The sequence below is a fragment of the Podarcis melisellensis genome, assembly GCF_964234715.1.
Source record: "Podarcis melisellensis genome assembly, chromosome: 4".
NCBI lineage: Eukaryota > Metazoa > Chordata > Lepidosauria > Squamata > Lacertidae > Podarcis > Podarcis melisellensis.
The window spans coordinates 27,328,062-27,344,831 of NC_138531.1; the positions used below are offsets into that span (position 1 = coordinate 27,328,062).

At 43.2% G+C, this 16,770-nt stretch overlaps 1 protein-coding gene and 1 long non-coding RNA gene across 3 annotated transcripts in view; one reads left to right on the forward strand and one right to left on the reverse strand.

Moving 5' to 3' along the window:
* GAS6 (growth arrest specific 6) overlaps positions 1-16,770 on the reverse strand; it is a 45,707-nt gene that overhangs the window by 14,439 nt on the left and 14,498 nt on the right. The window contains exons 3-8 of one of the 2 annotated variants that reach the window (XM_081907387.1): positions 13,734-13,758; positions 13,128-13,190; positions 5,724-5,846; positions 4,678-4,800; positions 2,103-2,228; positions 493-614 (exon numbers count right to left, since the gene is read on the reverse strand). In XM_081907387.1, the coding sequence (XP_081763513.1) occupies positions 493-614; positions 2,103-2,228; positions 4,678-4,800; positions 5,724-5,846; positions 13,128-13,190; positions 13,734-13,758 (582 nt within the window). Of the gene's footprint in view, positions 1-492; positions 615-2,102; positions 2,229-3,864; positions 4,080-4,677; positions 4,801-5,723; positions 5,847-13,127; positions 13,191-13,733; positions 13,759-16,770 lie in introns of those variants that run through there. The other variant, XM_081907388.1, reaches the window with a different exon arrangement.
* Positions 2,886-3,387, forward strand: LOC309367871. The gene is made up of 2 exons (XR_014167405.1): positions 2,886-3,159; positions 3,200-3,387. It is a non-coding gene; the product is annotated as an uncharacterized lncRNA (long non-coding RNA).

The following is a 16,770-nucleotide window of genomic DNA, read 5'->3' on the forward strand; positions in this document are numbered from 1 at the left end:
GCGGTCACCTACTTCCACACTGAGTTTGGGCATCGAAATGTATGTTTAGACACAGCTAAAGAAGAATAAGTTGATTATGATGCAGCTCAGTGAGCGGGCACAAGCAGATGGTCCCAGGTTCAAACCCTGGCATGTCCGGTGAAAACCCTGGAGAGCTGCTCTCAAGCAGAATAGACAATTATAAGCTAGATAAACAAACAGCATGCCCTGAAAAAAGGCAGCTTCCTATGTTCCTATTTAATATTTCCTTTTGAGAACTAAGGGGAGGGAGGAGAAAGCAGGCAACAAATACCAAGTTAATTACATTCCTGGAACTGAAATCCACTGTAGGCACACACTGTTATTGAAGTTATGCTGGTCTTTTAATGGGTTTGCCTCCAGTCTTAGGGAGTCTGAGCCAGTTGGACTATTCCCCTTTGTAAAGAGTTGTTTCAAAGCTTTGGGACTGCATTCTTTCATTCTTATCTCGTTGAACAGAAGTAAGAAAGCTACCTCACAGGTGTTCATGTTCTTGGAAAGTTTTACTCCACCTCTTCCATTGCAGTGGCAGCTGTAACTTCCTGGCAAATTGACGCATGCTTGCTCACAATATTTCTGTTCACACTCGTCCACATCTATACTCCAGCAACAATGGAGAAAGCAGAGACGCAGATTCTTACATTCCTTTTTAATATGCTAGGCTTAAAAACAACAATAACAACTGTTGTCCAAAAGTAATATCTAGCATGTCTTATTCCCTCTGGGGCAGGTGGAGGGGAACATAGGGCACTCAAGGTGTTCTGCTTTAATATCATCAATAATTTCATATATGACAGACAGCACTTTGGGGGGACTCTGGAGTTGCAATGAGTATTACATATCTGAATGGAGTCAAGGGTCTGGTGGATTGCGAAAGGACAATTTGGGGCGGTGACAAAGTGGGTGATCTGGTGCCTATAAAGCCAACACTCCCTCTTCTTCCCCAATTTTGTTGACAGTTGTTCACCTGTTAGGGGTATGCCATTGTCATAAAAGTCCCTAATTCTATATAATCTCACACTTCTCCAATGAATCATTTGGTTGGGTCCTGCCTGTATTGTAAAATTGTGGATGAATCATAAATCAGAGGCGAGACTGGGGATACTAATTTTGAGATCCAGGAATGAAAGCCACACTCCAAGATCAGGGCTAAAAATGGGTTAGTGAAAGCATAGAAAGCATGGCCAGGATGCTAATATGATTCAGTTTGTCCTGTTCCATGTCTATCTACTGATCTCTGAAATTGCGTAGTATGTTTATGACATTATGCAAAAGGGATTGCTTCATAATACCAAGTTCTCCCTAGTCACCCTAGTTCCACCCTAGTGGAAGGTGTTCCACTGAGATTGCTGAAAATTTTTTGGGCTAAAATTGGTTGTTAATTTTGTCCACCAGGGGAAACTTCCAAGACTCATTGTTGGTTATGTATTGGCATTCTGCAAGGGGAAGACTCAGAATACTGCATCTTTAGGGGTATTATGAGGCAACCTGTTTGCAGCATTATCAGTGCTGAATGGTCGCTATCCAAAGAAAAGACCATGGCCACAATGTCTCATGCATGCTTAATTCAAGTAAACAAATGAGGCCAATTTTTTTGATGATGCTAAAAAATATTCAAAAGATAGCAGCTCTCTAGAACAAGGGTTCCCAAACTGTAGTTCACGGACCACGGATTCATACAGGTGGTACACAGCACTGTCCACATTACATATTCACATGGATTTTAAACTGTATTTCAATTGTCTTTTATTTCTTATATTGCATTTTATTATATTAGTTTGAATTCTTTGGAATGCAAACTGTAATATAAAAATGCAACATATGAAATAAAAGAAGCAATACAAAGAGAATTAAAATCATACCACATCTTGCGCCCCACATTATAATTGCTACAAAGCGCAAAAAATCTTTAAAAGGTTCAACAAGACCACCAGAAATTTTCAAGCGGTCAAGGGTGAGGGAGGAATTTGGGAATCACTGCCCTAAAGACTTAAAAATAACTATTGAGGCGGGGGGGCGGGCTTTACAACAGCAATCTATCAAGCCTCAGAATTATCTTTGTGGAATTAATTCCATCTACTAACCTTCACAAACCTTTCTGACATCATCATAAACATAGCCATCATCACAGACACATGAATAAGAGCTGATCACGTTTTTACACTGAGCTTCTCCACAGATACCTGGTGATACTGTGCATTCATCTATATCTGAAAAGGAACAAAAATCAACAGCAATAATCAGAATGTCAACATTCTTTCAATGCCTATCGTTCCCAAGTTCCATCTTGGTCCAGAGTCAATTCTCATTCCATTGTTACAACTAAATAATAGAAGTAGGAAATGACTTCAGTCTTCCCAGAAACCAGAAGCTGCTGTTTTGTAAGCCGTATAGCACCTTGGGTAAAATGCTACCACATTATTGAGAGAGGAAACATCGGAAAAAAATCACAGGAAAAATGTGACAGCAATATAAAGTAAGGTCAGAATTTGTGGGACAAAAAGGATCACAGAATTAGGAAATGACAAACTGTTTGTTTTGCTGAGGAAAAAATGAAAACATATTTTCAAAGCCTTTTCAATCCAGTAACACACACACACACACACACACACACACACACACACACACACACGGGAGGATGCTTCTGCATGTGATTCTATTGATGGAATCATGCGCACAGATCTTGAGCAGATTCATATCCAAATTCGCTATTGCATACTAATGTGAACGAGAACATGAAGCATATATGACCTTTGTTTGCAAAGCAGGGTGTGAAAAATGATGTCACCTGCACCCCCTTTCCACTCTCTTGGTCTGGATTTTAAAATGTGTGTTTAATAGAGCTGATCCTGGAACTGCAGAGCCCCAGCTAGCGTGGTCAATGGCCAGGGATGGTGGGAGTTGTAGTTTGGGAACAACTAGAAGGCACCAAGTGAAACTTACGCTATAGGACAACCTTCCCCAACCTAGTACCTCCAGATATTTTGGGCTACAAATCCCAGTAGCTTGAGCCACCATGTCCAAGAGTAAGGGTTGATGGGAATTGTAGATATATGTGTGCATGTGTGTGCTTATCTATCTGATAGGCACCAGGTTAGAAAGGCTGCCAAAAGAGAATGGGTACGGGGCAGGGTTTTTCCCGTATGCAGACTACAACAGCATTACTCTGTTGAAAAGACAGAAGTCTTACATAGTTTACTAAAAAGACAGGCAGGAAAGAAACCCCCAGTCTTACAGCTACTTAGCCACTGTTCACTATTTCTTGAATAAGTCTAAGGAAGATTCTCACCAAATACTGTTGAAATATTCATACATTTCCAAACCCAACTCTATTTCATGAGCTAATGCAATGCAATATATAGAAAAACTTTAAAAATCCACACTTCACAAGGTACTATTTTTCAGAGTCAAAGTAGGCTGGTTAGCTGGGGCACACTGGCACAACCTAACATGCAAATCCTTTGTGAATCACCACTTTGCTATGGTGCTGGACAGTTCTGTGGTATAACTACAGACATGCCTAGACATGCACACTTGGCTTTTCGTACTGGAATCTTAAGTCATAGTTGTAAGAAACTAAGAAGTATTAGCAACTGTTCAATTTAGCCGTCAGTGGCAACATGCTAATAAAGAGAACGGAGTGTCCTGTGTCGCACCAAGACTGGTAAATGTATTGTTGATTTGTCTTTCATGGATTAGAACCCATTTTATCAGATGCAAAAGAGTTCACTTGAACAGCTTGTGCAGAATAAAATTGTCTTTAAAAAAATATTCAAAAGTTAGAATACAGTTACAATACAATACATTTTCAATCAATATATCCCCTCCCCTGTCTTATGTCATCACCTTCCCCCACTCTCCCTATTTTTACTACAACAGGCCAACACGGCTGTGCCTCTCGGGAGCAATCGTCATATAACGTTGATGTTAGCGAGCTTTCACTCATTCCAATGGTGTTTGTGCAGTAGGCTTCTGGAAAAGCACTGGAATCATGACTAACAACAAAATGAAATAATAATAGCCCCATAGTACATAAGGGTGTGGGATGTTAGCATCCAAAATGCACATCACATGTAAAGGATTAATTGTAAGAGCTGTAGAACTCTGTGATGTCATACGCTCTGTGGCAGTTATGGCAGTTGGTTCAGTTATGGCAGTTACTTGAACAGTCTTTAACTGTTACAGCAGCTATGATATGTTGTGCTGCTTTCTGCCTCGGAGTAGAATAGTCTGTAACAGTTTATGCACCCTGTATTAGGAATTTAAGAAATATCCACCTGCACAGTATATTTAATCTGTATCTGCAACTACACTAAGTAAAATTTAAGGGTCTTGTGTAGTTTTTACAGGAGGGAACAAATTAAAGCGTCAAACAACCCAGGGCTGTCTTCTGCAAAACTCTGCTAAATGTTCAATTCCCACAAAAGGGAGCTTAAATCATTGGGGCAGTTCAGACGTAACACATGTTTCCTCCTCTTCTACTTGCTTCCTTGCTCCTGGCATTCCTCCTTTCCTGGTTTGATGCAAATCCTAGTTTGGCATTTCTTCTGAATCAGCAAACTATCAGTTTGCTTTAAATCAGCAAAGGAGTGAATGAACCAACATGCATGAAGAAGTTCGTGTAAGTGGTTTAAGCTTTACTCTGTACTCACATCTTACCTTTGCAACTTTTATTGTCATCCATGAGTTCAAACCCATTATTACAAGCACAGCGATAGCTGCCAAGCGTGTTGTAACAGATATGTCTACAGCCACCATTTTGCTCGGCACATTCATTAATATCTGGAAATAAGAAAGAATAAATATTGGCTGTATTCACTTCGGTGCTGCAAACACAGTAGATGGCTGTTTTCAAACTTCACTGTCATGTGGGAAAGGGGGTTTTTCAGCAGAAAAGTTGGAGTGCATGAGAGGGGAGGGTAAACTTATCCCACCCCAGCTGTAGACACTCATCTCCAAAACTCACCCTGCACCATAGAAAAAAGCCTCCTTTTGGTGTCCATGAAAGGTTGTTTTCAAGCCCAATTTCTGTGCAAGGTAAGGAGAAGCCACGGGGACTGCATCTGTCACATGGGAGATGGATTCACTACCCCTGATTTACACCAACTGGCAGCAACTCTCAAGGATTTCAGAGTGGAGTCTTTTCCACCACTACCTACAGATGCTAGCACATTTCGAAGCATGATTCAAAGTGTAGGTGCTGACCTTTAAAGCCCTAAACAGCTTTGGCCCAGTATAGCTGAAGGAGCATTTCAACCCTCATCGTTCAGCCTGGACACTGAGATTCAGCTCTGAGGGTCTTCTTGCAGTTCCCTCATTGCGAGAAGTGAGGTTACAGGGAACCAGGCAAAGGGCCTTCTTGGTAGTGGCGCCCACTCTGTGGAACGCCCTCCCACCAGATGCCAAGGAAATTAACAACTGCACCTGACTTTTAGAAGACATCTGAAGGCAGCCCTGTTTAGGGAAACTTTAAATGTCTGATGTTTTAGTATGTTTGATGTTTAAATTTGCTGAAAGCCACCCAGAGTGGCTGGGGCAACCCAGTCAGGTGGGTAGCATATAAATAAATAAATTAGTAGTAGTAGTAGTAGTACTGACCCTGGGAAGGTTTGCATGCAAAGCATCTGCACTGAGCTGCAACCATTCCCCATCTCATTATCCTCATCGTGAACACACAGTCACAAGCAGCACAAAACAAGACTTACCTTCATTGCATCTTTCTCCTTGCCAGCCTGGTCTGCAGCGGCAAAGGAATCCGCCTTTCAAGTCGTCACATGTTTTCGTACCGTCTTTATGACACGGACTAGGCAAACACTGATTTGGCAAATCTGGGGGTGGAGGGAAGGGTTGAAAACACACCACATAAAACTTTTACCCTGGAATCAAATTATTTAAGACAATATTGCTATTACCATTCAAACAAATTCTGGAGGTGGCAAATGCACTGTTTGCCTCTATAAACAAAAACTGATGGAGAAAGGAGGCAGTTACTAGCATTGTTTTGTAAAGAAAGATGGCAGCACTGCATTGCCACAAGACACTGTTTTTTAGGCCAGAGGTTTTCAACCTTTTGGAGTCCGCGGTTCATTTGACCAACTGCATACTTTCTGTAACACCCCTGTGGGGCTCAGGAGCCCAGTTATGTCATCCCTTGCCTGCAGAGCTGGCAGCCTCTCACCCTTTTTCAAACACCCTCCCTTGTGGAGGGTTTCCTCAGCCTCCTCTCCCCTCTCCTTGGGAGTCCTCTGGGCAGCCACCTTACACTGCCTTACAGGGGCTGGGAAGAAGATGCCCCCAGCCTTAGTGGCCCAGCGGAAAGTGGCCAGAGGTGAATATGAGGCTAGTACCTTACTTTGGGAGGCAGCAGTGGGCACTGCTGGGCCTGCATAGTGGAAAGGCTCCCTTTCAGGACTGGGCACTCAGCTCCCTGGCAGGCATTGCACACAGCAAGCACAAGAAAGACCCGCACAGTGCCTGCCTGCGTGACCTCCTACTTGTCTGTCCATTCCCAAAAGCAAGGGTTGGCAGACTAGCTGGTTTGGCTCCCTCAACCACTTGCTTGCTTACTCCCAAGACCACCTCAGCTCCTAGCAACCAGCACCCCCTGGCTAGTCCCAGAGGCACCATTCGCTTGGGAAGCTTGCGGCAAGGGCAGTTGCAACAAACAACTGTGCAAGCCTTTAGGAGGCAGAGACGCAAGAGGGCATCAGAGGAAGGAGGGAAGAAAAGAGGGGAAGAGAGTAGCCCATGGCACCCATAACCATCTTTCAAGGCACCCCAGAGTGCCACGGCACACTGGTTGAAAACCACTGTTCTTGGCAATTTGCTCAATTACAGAAAAGTTAATACACTTGCCAAGCTAAATGAATTATTGTCTTGGAGAGCTCACTCTTTAAAGAAAAAATGTGGGAACCATTTACTTTGCCCATTCTGACTTGAAGTAATCATTCTGGAAGAAAAAACATTAACTGCAGAAATGGTATACAATTTATTAATAATAATTATATATTAATTATATAATTACTAAGCCTAACAAGACAGTGCTTCAGGAATTCTTCATCTGGAGATAGTAACTTATCTTGAATTGCAGCAGAATGTTCTCTTGTAAGAAAGGGAGGAAAGAACTCTTAATTCTTAAGGAGTGGCATGTGACTATCCTCTGCCAAAGGGAAGCATACCTATAATATTCGCTAAAATCTTGAAAGCCATAAACTGTACTGTTTGAAAACGTCTCTACAATAAGACTGTTAAACACTAAAACAAAAGAAGCCTTACTGAAAGGCAAAGACAATCCCCACCACAAAGTCTTCCAAGTATGTAATAGTAAGCAAGACCTTGAAGAAAGATATAGTTGGAGGCAGGATACAGGAGCACTCCCAAACCGCACATTTGAGCTTTCTCTAATGAAGCCTTTGTGAATAATCACAGTCTCTCTAATCAGTGGAATGCAACTCTGCAGCCACAGGTCTGCACTGTAATGCAGCAAATACCTGTATCATCAAGATGCAGACAAGACAGCAGAGCAGTGACGTAACATGGTATTCAAATATTTCAGGTGAAATGTTGCTAATAGTGCTTACTTGTCTAAACCATTTGAGATATTCACAAAGTCATATTGAAAACAGCCAATGCAGCAAAACAGATCCCACAGACGCACACAAAAATCCTTTGGCTGCAGTAAAATTAAACCAAGCTAAGCTGCCACCTCCACTTTGCCAAGTCAGTACTCATTTGAAGAGTATTATGTTGTTTCCTGTTCAGTTGCACTTTACTCTCCTCTTAAAGTAAGTATCCCACATAAATCAGAAAGCCAGGAGTTCTATACTATTCTATCTTCTATGTATCTCTATGGCACAGGCATAGCAAGGAACCCTAACTTTTCCTCTTGACTAATTATCATGCCTACCACCTCCCATAATTCATTTCAGGCATAAATCTTACCATGGGTGAGATCTGTGTGTCAGCTATGCCAATGCTAAGAACAATAGGAGCAAAGGACAAGGGATTCTAATCATCCTTTTACTATGATGTCCACGCCAGTCCTCAGTCTGTCTCTTTTCCTTGTATAAATCTGTTAGCCAAGAATGCATGCTGCGAGGTTTCTTGTTTGTACCCTGTGAACTCAATATGTTGCCTTAGGCAGGCTTGCTATCTCTCAGGCACAGCATAAGCATTTCTAAGTAAGAGGTTCCCTGCCAGGATCTGAGAGACAACAGATTGCCTTAGGCAACCTAGCGAGCTCATAGCTTTACATACCCAGCTTTACAGGTTGTTGTTAAGATAAATGTTATGTGAAGCATTTTTCACACACAGGAAAAACACTGCAACTGTTCTATTCTTCTTCCCTCTCGCTCAGCAGATGGCATTCTTTAAACCATGCTTTCCATTTCTCGGTCACCACTCCCATTCTTAGCCTCACTTCCAAACAATATATGCCCCTGTTGTTGTCCTCTGAACAGAGACATTTTTTGCACATGGGCAGTGTTTGAAACTCCCATTGTTCTAGGTGCATTTTGCATCAGGGATTTCTGAGCTCTGGGTACAGTACTGCACTTAAGATTTCAGATTAAAACTCCAGAGTGGAAGGAAGGAGGATCTTTTTCTGCCTCCCCACTTCCAGCTACTTTCTGAAGACTGTAGAAGAGACCCTCTGAAGAATATTAGGGGGGTGGGCAGGGAAAGGACTAGACCATGTGGTAAACGAACATAATATTTTCGCTGAAGTTCATTCATTTTCAGCTTCGTATTCTTGTTACAAAAACCTCCGCGCCTGGACAATCCGTTGCTGCACCCCAAAACTAGGTTTAAGGTGCCTAGCTGTCATATCTCAGTTTCTAACACTGCACATAGCTAGTCAAAAAGTTAGCATGCTACAGGCCTTCCATATCCAATCATCTCACCTTTCTCTCACCTTCCAAAGGATTTCTTTCCACAATGCTTTGGATATCTTTGGTTTCACTGCTTCACTCTTACTTTCAACGGTGAAGGTGCAGCTCACTCTCATTATCCAGCCTCTCCAACAATGTGTTTAATGCCCTTAGTACACACACGCAAGAAACTTCTGGTAGTGCTAACTAGGGCTGGCCAATGTTGGGTTTTCAACATCACAGTGTATCGCCAGCCAAAAGCTGCATTGGCCCCAGCCATCGTGGGAGCTGAGGTGGTTTCACTCCAGCGCCTCATAGGCTGTGGCCAATACGGCTGGCCCCAGCCTGCTGCTCAACCAGGGGGTGGAAAGGCTCCTGGCCCCAGCTGAGCAAGCCCTGACGCCCCATGGCCAGGCTCCGCTGCAGGGCAGGAGAGCTCCTGCCTCCAATGGAGCCAGCCCTGAGCCCCCTGCCACTTGTGGTGGAGCAGCAAGGACCTTGGGACTCCTTGGCCAAGCTCCCTCTGCCTTCGCTGGCATGGGGAGCGGGCGAGCTACCTTGCCCGCTTGCCCCCCACTCCCCGAAGATGGACCAAGCAGCAGTAGCCAAGCACCTCGCTGATTCAGCTTGATTCTCCCTCCGCCAGAGAAGAATATGATGGCATATCGCTGGTGAAAGCGCCGCTGCTCGAGTCCCTCTGCCTCCAGCTCTCAACTAGTTTGTTTCTTCCTCAGTACGCTGGAGGCAGAGGAACTCAAGAGAGATGACAGTTTCACCAGCGATATACTGCTGTCATTGCAGTCTGCCCCGACATACCAGTCCTGGGCAATATATCAATATACATCAATATACCAATATATCACCCAGGCCTAGTGCTAACCACACCTTGAAATACTATGAAAGAATACTGGACCCTAGTACCAGCAATGGACAGTGGGGTGGGGTCATGTTGCTTTCCTGATCTCTGCTGCTGTTGTATATCACAATGGAAAGGCGGGAGGAGCAAGGCAACAGTGAGGTCAGTGCAGTGCAAACATGCCAGCATTCTAGCCAGCCCATTTGCACTGCACTGACCTCACTGCCACCTCATTGTTCCCCATCCCAATATGCAGCAATGCACTGAACTGCAGGATGGCTCATGGGAGTGTTTGGATGCAGGGATAACAAAGAAGGATGTCAAAAACATCAGAGTGATCACGTTCTAGTGCTTTATTAAGAGAAAGGTGTAGACTTACAGCAAATCAGCCTGCCAGGTCTCCCAGCCTTTACAAACACGGGACGGATACTGCAGCAAGGAGATTGCTTGCCCGCACCCAAGCAAATGTTCAAACATTCTTTATACACAAAGCAGTGTGTGCCACTTTGGCCAGGACTCCCCATCATTTCACCTGGCCAGATGAGAGCATAGGTGGCAAAGAGCCACATCTTACAGATAGCTCTCCTTTCTGGGCTCAGAGCCCAGCACCCCAAGCCCACAGATAAGGATAACATCAAAGCAAGCCAATTAGCTCATATCAAAGAAAGTGAATATAAGCATATATGACCTCATGGTTACAACTACTACCAGTTAATTGTGGGGTTATCTTGACTACCAAGATGGCACTAGCGGAGCTTCCGCAGCAGTTCACCTTTGGCTCAATACAAGCAGCAATTGCGTCAGGCAAATGGCACAGCCCCCACCATGCCATCTGCCTAGCACACAAATAATTTGTTGATTTCTTTCATCACAATAGAAAAATAGAACCGAGTGTGTTCTATTTTTCCTTCCCATCTGAAGTATTAAGATGTATATATTTACAATGCTTGCCAACCTCTTCAATTAGAGCCAGGCACTCTGTCCCCCTAAGCACATTACACTGTCACAAGGAAAACACTCTAGCAAAAAACATTTGCAGGCTGTAAAGATGGACAACGGTAGAAAACTGTCAGGAACCAAAAAGTTGTATTGAAAAATACGACTTTCAAGTTGTCTGGCCCCAAAATGGCAACTAGGCATTATGTTTTGGCGACTGTAACCCTGGTTAAAGGAGCCATTTGGCACCTAGCTTATATATGTGAGTTTCTAACACTAACAAGGGGGTATGATATGATTGTGATATTTTTTTAAAATGTAGAAGCTAACCACTTCTCATCACCTCCTCTTACTGTCCTCTCAGGCCCAAAAGCCCACCTGGCCACGCATAGTCTGGTTTCAGGTCGGCATAACAGCCCAAGTCAACTCAGCTCTACATCTGCCATATTACTCATCTACACCCTCCCCCTGGGCCCAATCCATGGTGGTAGATGGCAGTGGCAATGAATGGAGGAAGAGCTGTCACTGCTGCAGATACTAAATGGTGACCACAAAAAAACCTGCAGCTGGAACTTTGTAGCACAAGCACACGACTGAGCACTCATAGCAGAGCAGCTCTAAAATCACTGCAAAAAGGGTTATTCTGCATTGAATAAAAAAGGTTTTGTAGGCAGCAATTGCTGAGGTTTTGCATATTAATCCCAAAATTAAGTTACAGCCACATCTGTTAACTTTTAGGTGAATCTTTCACAATGTTAATGGGCTCTGATCTTGAAAGATAAAGTGAAGCGTAGGCTGCATGTCATTTAGTGAAAGACTCCCTACGTTTGACAGGATTACATGGCCTGTTTGACCAGATTGTAATAAGACACTTAGGCTACAATTCTATATATCAGGGATAGAAAACCTGTGCCCTACAGGCTGGTTCTGGCTTCTCAATATCCACAGAAATTTGGCAATTTAACTTTTAAAAAAATCTTGCTTTGCTTATTTTGCTTGGATGCCTTCCACTGTGATCCTGGAGGGCCCAGCAGCACTCCAACAATCAGAAGCCTCTCCCTCAATTTACCTTGCAATGGTGCCTCGACTCCATCCAGTGTAATGCCATTGCAAGGAGGTCGGCGAATCCCTTCTTGTTTGTTAAGCCCCAAGACCTTCTTGCAATGGCATTACACTGGATGGAGATGAGGCACCATTGCAAGGTAAGATAATATTTGAATCACTATGGACTCCATTCAGCAAAATACCGGTAATTCTGCTATAGTGCAAGCACTCTTGGCTGCACCATTGAACTTCCGCTTGTTGTCCTCCTCAGGTCCAATGCTAAACTGTGCTGAACTGAAAAATCAGAACTTAGAGGTTTCCCAATAGTTCCTCATACTTGGACCACAGAAGAATGGGGGAAGGAGACAGAGAGAGGGGTTCTTTGGAGAGGTTGGAGGGAGGTTAGACTTATTCCTGTCACCTATGGCACAGTGTGGAATTTTGAAGTGCATGAACTTATCTTGACAGTCCCCATAGTCACCTCCCCAAAGAGACCTACGCAGGTAGGTCTCTTGATCCATTCTATCTATATACTACAAAGCAGCAAAACATGGTTTTATACCCAACTGTTATAGAAAGGTAAAAAAAAGGTAAAGGACCCCCGGATGGTTAAGTCCAGTCAAAGGTGACTATGGGGTTGTGGCGCTCATCTCGCTTCAGGCCAAGGGAGCCAGCGTTTGTCCACAGACAGATTTCTGAGTCATGTGGCCAGCATGACTAAGCCGCTACTGGTGCAACGGAACACAGTGACGAGTGCCAGAGTGCATGGAAACACAGTTTACCTTCCCACCACAGTGGTACCTATTTATCTACTTGCACTGGCATGCTTTCGAACTGCTAGGTTGGCAGGAGCTGGGACAGAGCAATGGGAGCTCACTCTGTCGTGGGGATTCGAACCGCTGATCTTCCGATCAGCAAGCTCAAGAGAGGCTCAGTGGTTTAGACCACAGTGCCACCCGCGTTATAGAAAAGTGAGCTGACAACGGTTGGTGCAGTGATTAGCATGCTGCAGAAATTTCTGTTCACTGGGTAACACTGGGCCAGCTGATCCTAGCCTACCTCACAAAGGAATCACATGCAGGGAAGAGCAGTCGTCTAATCCTGGCAGATCTTACACAAGTGATGAAGCTTGCTCCAGCAGATGATGCCATCACTAATGACAAAGTACCAGAGCTTCTCTCCTCCATGTTCCTTCTCCACTATATCATTGCCCACCATAACCATAGTTTATTATGAAATTCAAATACAGGCAATAGTTTATCCAATGGAACAAAGTGGAAGTCTGATGGGAAGAATTATAAGGAGCATTGGACAATATTCACACGGACTCGACTTGCTCTTCACCTAAGCCAACAACCAACAATACTGTATTCCTTTAGTAACATAGAAATATGAAAAATACTTACTATGCACACATGTATGGAAATTTGGATTTCTTGTATATGGTGACCCATACCTCCTAATACATCCTGAAGAACAAAAACAAACATTATCACTAAGCAAGTTGGCATATTAACTAACTTCTGATTTCCTGGTATTCTACTCAGCATGTTTGCTTGTTTATTCTATTTAGACTACAACTGCCTTATTAGAAAAAACACAATTCGAATGCTATGAATGTTATTAATTTTGTCAAAATATATTGTTGCTTTGAAATGCAGATATCGCAATGGTGCTATTAGGACCTGTGATTAATTTAGTTTGGGGGGAGGGGGAATCTGAAGAATTTACTCAAGACAGAATATAGTTTTCTCAAGATTCTAGTGTTTACATGTTCAACACAAATTTAATAGGGTAATAGTCAGATTTTGAAGGGTCACAATTCTCTGAATAATAGCCAGTCATTATAACTGTATTTCTTTGTAACTGTATGCAAATAAAATGTGCCTCTTTTTGATGTGAGATGATAAAGAGATGTGCTCTGTTACACGGCACATTTTGGGACTGATATTAACTGTGTCTAGAAAGTGACAACAAAATAGTACAAAGCAAAGGGTATCACTGCAACTCACCCAAATATCCCGGGTAAAAATATTCCTGTTGGAAAGAAAGAAGGAGAAGGGGGAGCACATGATTATTATAGATTTGGTCTACAATTGAATTCATATTAAAATAAGCTCCTGACAGTTTGATAGCTGAGCAATGTGGTCTTAAGGGAGGTCATAAGGTATGTGCTTTGCAACAGTTTTTTTAGATCAGCCGAAGCAAGATTTTCCCAGAAGCCACCATTTCTTCTTGTTTCTCGAGCAGCTGCCTCAAACCACCTGATGGGCAGACAGGCTGGCTGGTAACCCTGCCATTTTGGGTGGCTTACCCATTTAGCAGATCTGCTGCCTCAGAGGGTTCCAGCTGCCCACTTGAAAACGGAATCTTTCCCAGCAGCTCTTGCAAACTTGCTTCAAGAGCCAAATTCTCCTTCAACACTTGAAATGTAGCTCTCCCAAGCAGTGGTGTTGTGAAGAAGAAACAAGGGAAAATACAGTCCCAGGTCTTTTTCCACAGAAGGCGCGAGGGCATTTATTTTTGAGAGCACCAAAGCAATATACCTGAGAGAGGAGCAACCCTCTTTGCCCTCATAACAACCATGGGGTAGGCTTCAACACCCTAACACTTTTGCCAGTTTGTTCTACAACAGACAGCCTGTCCTAATGATTTGGGTATCATACTATGTGCTGCAGTGCTTCTCTTGAGTGGCAAGTATATATGTTTATATATAGATATAGATCAGGCTTCCTCAACCTCGGCCCTCCAAATGTTTTTGGCCTACAATTCCCATGATCCCTAGCTAGCAGGACCAGTGGTCAGGCATGATGGGAACTGTAGTCTCAAAACATCTGGAGGGCTGAGGTTGAGGAAGCCTGATATAGATACACACACACACACACACACACACACACACACACACAGCTGCTTTCATTCTTGTTCACTTCTGTTGAGCATGGCTATGAGCTCGCCTTGGGAACATGGCTATGGGGACTGTCAGTATGCTATCTGCACTTAAAATTACCACTGCACCACTGAGCCCCAGCTCCGCAACACAAATCTACCAGATATGGGAGGCACCATTTCAATTAAGAGGCAGGAACTCTCCCTGCCAATAAATCTGAACATCACAAGAAAATTGAGCTCTCTCTTTTTTAAAAGACAGTTAAAAACCTTGCAACAAACAACCATACAAAAATACCAATTTTTACACGCAAGAAAGCAATGGTAATAAAAAATCAGTTGCATAGAAGAATGAATTACAAGTGTTAGGCAGTGATGGTGGTGTGTTCACAGAATCATGTAGCGTTGGAAGGAACCATGAGGGGCATCTGGTCCAACCCCTGCAATGCTGGAATCTTTCATTCAACATGGGGCTCGAACACACAACCCTAAGGTGCTCTACCAAATGAGCTATACTATAAGGGCTGGAATTTTCTGGCAGGCATTCCAAGCAGGTCTCTCCAAAGCCTTCCATGATCCCCCAACTGGATGTATGCAATAAAGCTATGCTATGTACCATAAAACGAGTCAAAGTTTGTTAGTTCTCTGGACCCTTTCAGTTTGTACAACAGCTCTTTAGCTGAAGCAAGTGTCCCATCCCATTCACACCAGGATTTAGTGACAATCTTTTCAAACACTTAGTAATTTCCAGTGTCTCCATCACCAGGAGATACTGGTTCTTATTTTGCAAGTTCTCAATTATGCCCTCAAAGACACTCAATTAATCTACAGGTGAAACAACTGCTTGCCTACATCAAACTTTGGAGTGGAGCACCAAACATAGACTTCCAATCAAGGCTTGTTACCAACACTATAAACTGTTCTCATGATATATTCCAGGAAAAGGAGCTGGTGCAAAAATCAGTGCACCTTAAGAGTCAAAGGTCAAGTATGTAGCAACTGGCCTAGCTTTTAAAGGAATTTAAGACCTGGAAACAGTTACTGCACCCTGACAGATACTTGAAGCTCACCTTAGCTTTCACCTCTCATTTCCAATAAATGGGAGAGATTAAGAGGATGAGAACAGAATTGAAGCAGTTGCAACAGCCATATGCAATGCTTTTCCTAGTGTATGACACCAAAAGCAAACAAAATGACCGTAGAATCAGTTGGAAGGGACCTTGAGGGTCCCCGCGATGCTGGAATCCTGTCTACAGTCATCCTTGGGTGGGCTTGAACCACCAACCTTCTGGTTAACAGCTAGACACGCTGCCCCACTGCCCCACAGAAACAAAATTATATGCTTGAGAGTTTTAGCTCCCAGTGGATATTAAGCAGCAGTTGTGGGGTATGAGGAGGAATTCAAGGAAGAGAATGGAAGATTTTTGCATAGATAAAAGTGCAATGGTAGGTAGGAAGGAGTGATGAATAACAAACAAGAGTGGCAAAAGTGCTGTGTTACACAAAGGGTAGGCACTTCTACAGGGTTATGGAGGCCGAGGAGGGCTTTTAAGGCCAAGATAATGAAAGAATGCACCAAGATGCCCACAACAAAACTATTGGTACTTATGTTTCTGATGCTTGAATATTTCTAATTTCGTTAAGCAGCTTAAACTTCCATCCACAGCCCATTTAATCCAGAACTGTTCTATGGGAGAGAGTCAAATGGGCTGCTCAGAAGGCATTCATCTGTGACTTTAAATATCTGCAAAGCCCAAAGAGTTTCGTTTACTCTTGAGAAAAACAAAAAACGAGAACAAGAGCTGAGCTGGAAATAGCCTTTTCCTGCACATGACATTTCTATTTATTCGGGCTTCCGAAACTCTGTAGATTGGTATTTCTGTTCAGCTTATACCAAAAGGATTAATCTGACAGGAAGAGCAAATTGCATCCTATAGAGGAAAAAGTCAGCTGAGGTTAAGGTGGCGGCATCATTCAGAAAACAAAGGTGAGCTTGCCCTATAGAGGCACCAGACTATTTTCTCTGATGTCTGGAATGAGACTGGGCAGCAACATTTAGAAGAAATGCTATGACTTAAAACTTGAAAAGTATTATACATCTTTTTCTGGCCCAAGTCCTTAGAAGCAGTCACTTTAAATAGAACTCTATTTCCATCTTTGTAC